This window comes from Anopheles stephensi, chromosome 3, assembly GCF_013141755.1.
Source record: "Anopheles stephensi strain Indian chromosome 3, UCI_ANSTEP_V1.0, whole genome shotgun sequence".
Classification (NCBI taxonomy): domain Eukaryota; kingdom Metazoa; phylum Arthropoda; class Insecta; order Diptera; family Culicidae; genus Anopheles; species Anopheles stephensi.
In genome coordinates this window covers 33,181,872-33,188,077 of record NC_050203.1, presented here as the reverse complement: position 1 = coordinate 33,188,077, position 6,206 = coordinate 33,181,872, and the positions used below count along the sequence as shown (strand labels likewise).

The 6,206-nt window shown below is 45.4% G+C and overlaps 1 protein-coding gene across 2 annotated transcripts; it reads right to left on the bottom strand.

The window, feature by feature from the left end:
* Positions 1–895: 895 nt before the first annotated feature.
* Positions 896–6,205, bottom strand: LOC118509570. Of its 2 annotated transcripts, XM_036050331.1 has the most exons (7): positions 5,993–6,205; positions 2,846–3,020; positions 2,173–2,360; positions 1,925–2,098; positions 1,570–1,773; positions 1,172–1,291; positions 896–1,095 (listed from the first exon to the last, which is right to left on the bottom strand). In XM_036050331.1, the coding sequence occupies exons 1-7, from the start codon at positions 6,065–6,067 to the stop codon at positions 997–999; spliced, it is 1,035 nt and encodes a 344-aa protein (XP_035906224.1). In that variant the 5' UTR covers positions 6,068–6,205; the 3' UTR covers positions 896–996. The 2 variants fall into 2 exon arrangements, with proteins under 2 accessions (XP_035906224.1, XP_035906225.1); XM_036050332.1 differs by lacking the exon at positions 1,570–1,773 and having other exon boundaries at positions 5,993–6,202.
* Position 6,206: the final 1 nt, after the last annotated feature.

Genomic DNA, 6,206 nt, shown 5'->3' with positions numbered 1-6,206 from the left:
CCCGTCGAAAAACTCCGACTGTGACTCCATGTTTCACTTTAGTTAAACATCCCTTACTGAAGATATACTTCTTTCGGGCCTTGACTTGTTCGTATTGGCCTAACAACCTTCTAGGTCATGTTCGCCATTTCTGGCTTACTATTCTATTTGACACCATGTAGATGGATCGAAATTTCTCACTACGGAGAAACACTCTGGATGGGATTTGCCAAGTGAAAATCTGCGTCTCTATCGCCTCACCAACGAACCGTCCACTACGCTCCTAAAGATATTAGTACTTGCTGAACAGATATTTATAGCACACTAAAAATGTGTGTCAGCTTGATATTAAAACACTGCAAATATTTGCCAACTGCCAAAGAAGTCAATTAGGAAGTAGCATTTATTTAAAATCATCAAATTAAAATCAAACTTAAGATCAAGAGATCGTACAAGTGAACAGAATAATTATCTCGCAAACAGGTCATCTTCTTGTAGGATATATAGAGAGACTATCAAAGCTTTACTACTAATCCCAAACCATACACTGCATCTAATCGGATTTACACGTCTATAGACACAATGGGCAGAGCAGGCAGCCGCCAAGAGCCCCGGGGGCAGCCTCATTGAAGGGACCTCGTATAATCGGCCTTGCCGAAAGAGCTCGGCGAAAGGAGCCTGATAAATCGTAGATGAAAGGACCTAAGACTTCATGAGCACATTTTCGACGATAGCCCTAGGACTTAGGAAGCTTGAGCGCTCTCTCGTTCAGACACTCTTCAGTGTATGAAAACTTCTGCATGATATGCACGAGATCGACAGGACAGGATCATGAACCAGAAATTTTAGAAATTTGAAATATTTCTCTTCATTTTCTTTCACTTTTTAACGCTAAAAAATTCTGTACACTCAAAAGTTTGAAATGTTATGACATTTTCACCAGATATATATTTAAATACCAAACGTTTTTACTTGACACAAGTTGTGCACGTTTGCCGGTTTCACTGAGCAGTTCATTTAATGATGATGTTCCACACGCTTTTCCACGTGTACCGTTCCGCCCTGGGACTTGTTGTTCAGCAGCTGGTTGACCGCTGTCAGGGTGGAGATTGGAATCTGCAGATGGCAAGAATAGAAAACAAGAATGCTTGTTAGAAGGATTTCTACGCAAATGTAGCACAAATACACGTACATTGAAGATATCGTTCCAGAAGTTGGGATTGTGAGCAGCGGTCGAGCTGCTGACCACATGGCTGCTCGAGGATGCTCCCGAACCACTGTGTCCATTCGACGAATCCAATCGGGTGCGTACCTAGTATATCACAGAAAAAAAATCAATCGATCAAGCCTCAAAAAGGTATTCGTTTTTCGCAGAAGATTACAGATAAAATCAGAAAAAGATGATCATATTCACAATGAACTGTGGTGTTAAGTGATTGTGGTTTGTGTGTGTGTGTGTGTGTGTGTGTGTGTGTGTGTGTGTGTGTGTGTGTGTGTAAGCGTAAGCCTAAGATGAATTAAACCAAACAGCTAAATGAAGATCGCATTGCACAAGCTCAAATCAAGCGGCCAAAAATCCAATTCGGGTACCTCTTGCTGGTAGGAAGGTGCATGCTCATGATCGTAGTACACCTGCTTCACAAACGTCTTTTGGAACGTTGGTGGCGGAGGCGGTGGTGGTGGAGCCGGGTGAGCATAATGCGCCCCAAAGTTGGAGAATTTTTGAAAGTCGAAGAATCGGTCTAGATCAATCTGTGGCTCAGGTCCGGTATGGTGTGTTTCAACGACGGCAACCTAGAGGAGTTTTTGGATAAGTTTTTTGTTTTGTTGGGACTCATGTTCGTCCCATGAGAACGTGTGTGTGTGCGTTAAATATAGTGTGACAAAATTTTGAGGCCTCTCCTCTTGCTGAGCGACAATACGACACAAGTCTTCAGGATCATACCTTGTGAGGATGGCTGATCACCTTTTTCTTGTAGACCGTCTTGTGGTAGGTGTGGGCTGGGGCTGGCTGAGGCGCTGGCGCTCGCAGCTCCGTATGTACCTGCTTCACGTGTTGATCATCGATACGCTCAAAGTTTCCACCGTGCTGAAGGCCCGTTTCCTTCGTAATGACGACCTTAACAGAACGGAAGTAAAGGGCCCGGATCAGTGTCTAATTTCAACCAGCTTTATCACCCAGTTTGTGGTTACCTCCGATGGTGCTGCTCCTTGGTTAGTTTGGCCCAGTCGGATGACCTTCTTGCTTACTCCGCCGGCATGTGATTCGGCTCCAACGCCGCCAGCCGCACCCCTATCGTCGAGTCCACCGCCGAGGGCAGCACTGGCTCCAACGCCATGTCCAGCAGTCGCTCCAGCATACGCTCCTCCCGCCGTACGTTCTGAGAATGGTTTCTTCCGGTAAGTGATGATGACCTTCGAAGGGTTTTGCGTTAGTTGACTGTTGCCGGTGGGCAATTCCCTTGTCCAGCAGATTACTTGGTGCAGTACACACAGAGCGACTAAGTTTGTTGTGCTGTTGACTGTTAGTGTGATCTAATTCCGGCCCAAACACTAGGACCAGGCTCACCTAAGAAGATTAGTGATTATTGGTTTATACGTGCAGAGTTGAGTTAAACACAGTTTCCTAGCATGCAGTTAGTGGTCAAACGGGTTTAAAAAAGCAACAAATTTAATTTATTAATAATAAAACACATTTAAAATTTCGGATGTACATGTCATGCAGTTAGCCATTTTGTGGACTCGCGTGTGTGAGTGTGTGAGTGCACCTGTCGTCATGCATCGACAGAGCAGCGTGCAGCGTGAGGTTAATAGTATCCGGGCGACCGTGCAAAAGCTCCCAAGAAACCACCCAACACTCCGTTACCATTGCCGCCGAGCAGGCCGCCTATTCCGGCACCGGCCTGCTGTCCGTGGGGCGTGCCGGCCGACGCAGACAGCCCTCCGTGAGCACTGTTGCCCGTGAGCAGCCCACCCAAACCGGCCTCGGCGTGGTAGCCGCCAAAGTTTACGCCAAACTTCCCATCGCGGAAGGTGAGAAACTGCAATTAGGGAGGAAAGAAATTGTATAAACGGATCAGTGCAGTACTGCGGAAGTAGTGAGTCGCTGAGATTCCAGTTGTGTTTACGCAATCGGACAGATATTATACAATTATATCATTAATAAGCGAGACAGGCCAAGATCTCTCTTCAGTCGCAGCGCAGTTCTGTCACGCGTCACCCGGGCGCTAGAATGCATTGCGATCTCGATTCCGATAAGTTATGGCGGTGATGACGCGTGATCAGGGTGCAGTTTGAGGTGAATCTTCACGTTTTGCATGACGCCACCGTGCATGGGAAAACTTGTTTTGTGACACAGAAAAAAATTCCATTCACATGAGTGACAGATAGCTGCTCGGATAGTAGTTCTCCCAGCTACTTCGAGGTAGAACTTGAAACGCATACTAAACAAAATAATTAATGAAACGAAACTTGCTTTGCATTATGTTTCATCCTCAGTCATACAAAAAGAACCAGCTTTGTTTCCCTTGATTCCATATTTGTAGATCAAGAATATGATCAAGGTACTTCTAGCAATGGCGAGAATTCCTATAAGCGAGAATACTAAGATTAACGACATTCAACTCGTTCTTTCCCTCCGTTCGCAAGAATCGGTGGGTAAACCTGTTCCAGCAAACCTGACGGAAACACTTAGACTCGATACCATAGACGTCACACACGTCGTCGTCGTCGTGCGGTTCATACATATGTAGAAACCTGTGCCATTTGTACCATCCTATGCTCGAACGACCGCACACGAACCGCAAAACGCACTTTCCGCTACCGATCCGATGTTTAATATTCTCTGCTAAATTCTCTCAAGCATCACGGCTCGAAGTCAAGCTTGTAGCAGCCGCTAGAAGGCAAAGCATACCGCCGCAAGTGAATCTGTTGTTCTGTTTTTATTCCACACTGAAGTGGAGGGAAAGAAAAAACAGCAAACGAGTGTATCGTTGATTGTATGACCCATTGCTGGAACTAATCAATAAGGTGAGCGGTAATGGGCGGTTGTCCAGTAACGCGAAAGGAAGTAAAAACAAAGCAAGGATCCAACCTTTAACGACCTTCTAGAAGGTTAGTTTGGATGCTTCAAACTGTTCGGCTCCGGTGTATTTTTATAGCAACCTTAAAAGATCACAACACACCAGGTCGCTAATGAAGGACTGGAACGGAGCGTTAGACTCACGGAAACAAAGGTTGTAAAGCATGAGTTGGTTTAATTGCTCCGTAATCAGTGTAAAGCGGCGTATTTGCGACGTGTTGATTCACCGCACTACGTCACTTGCATTCCGCACGCACTGACCGATCCACCGTTCCAACCGGTAAACGACGGTCAATGTCAATGTGTAGCACCGAAAACCGCTGCACCATGATCTATTTCCTGTGGAGCAACTTTTACTTTTGTTTTTCGGCCCGCTTCTACTAACCGGCACCCGATACGGGTGCCCACGATAGACAGCAAGTGCGACATCGTACGATCTACCGCAGACGGGCAGTGGGTTCGTCGCTTTATGCGGCGCGCAAGTCTTTCGTATCGCTTCGAAAGCAAAGCTAAGCGGATTGCATTCCGTTTTTGGCACTATCGCACACTCTTCCGACGATGGTTAAAAATCGCATACATTATTCATATTAGCTGGGTGATCCACCCTGAACCGGCCCACAGCAAATGAGCCTAGAAAAAGGCGTGAGTTGTTTAGCATGCGAATTTAAATAATTCGGACGCCCGCCCAGGGTTCGGTTGGTGTCGCCGCTGGAGATACTTTCCCCCAGTCAGCCGCTTCGTAGAACATCTGCTGGGAAACTGGTTGTGGATGGCTCTAACGCTGACTGGAACACGCATGATTTGAGTTCAATTTTGTGTGAGTTGATTCTGAGCGAGAAAAGCCACCAGTGATCGTGAAGAACCTCTAAATTGACACACCTTTTAGAAATCAAGCGATTATCCAATTTAACCTTCTAGATAAAGCCAAACGAAACAACAAAAAAAAACGGTGTGATTCTTCATTCAACTATTCCGACACTTCCTCGGAAGATTTTCTTTCTTCTCAGAGTCGGTGTGTGTGTGTTTTTTACTATGCCTCTATTTTCTAGCGCCTTCTACACCGTCAAAGGGCAGCGAACTGTGAAGCAAAACAGTTGACGCGCGTCCTTTGTGCGGATTGGATAACGCGACTAATTTCGGTGGCATCATGGTGACGCTTCCGACCGATACTTCTAGCAACAAAAACGTTTTTTTTTTGTGTGCTTAATATGGATATTGAAGAAGATTAGAAAAAATAAATTAATGCTGAATGACTCAAAGGCTGGTAGCGAGGCAAGCGATGATTTGCCCGTAATGACTAAGCATATTTCAATTAAGATCTTCAGCATGTTTTCTACACCGAAAATAATTAATTAATTCTCAAAGTCATCAGATTTCCATTAGCTATCAGGAGAAAAATTTCCTTCAATTAAGCAACTTGACTATCTATTTAATTATGGGGTGCTTTATGAACGATCACGATCACGATCACTGCGATCTCTCAGGTACATCTCCCGGATATGTGCTGATTATAATTATTGGGACCACCACAAAACCCTTATGAATCACGACACACACACACACACACACACACACACACACACACACACACACACACACACTAAAACATTCAACATATTCACTTTAAACAATGCTTTTTATTCAACCCAACAGGTTGGATATAGGACAAGCTTCCCATTCTATCCCACACTCATGGGACAATCCCGGTTCGATGGAGCGAAAAAAAAAACAAAAATCTGCCAACACACTGTCCTCTCTATCGCTTTTGTATGGTAATGTAATGGAGCGATCTTCACGATCGTGTCTGCAAATAGATGGCTTTCGCATGCATCTCACGTCACGATCAAAAACGTTGCTTTTGATAAATGTCCAACTTGGCATAAAACTCCGAACACTCTCACACACACATTGGTCACACGCGACAGAACTTACTTGCGGAACTGGACTTGCCAGGGTGCACTGTACGATCACGAGGATCAGCAAACCGATCGCAATGGTAGACCTCATGTTAGCACTGTTCTTGTGTCGCCGTCGTAGTCACTTCTTCACTAACGAGTGTAGTATGGTGGCAACCCCTTTGTGTGCCGATCGAAAGATGTTGCGCGCTCGAAAGATCGACTCGCACTGCCCGCAGATGTGCGCTGCT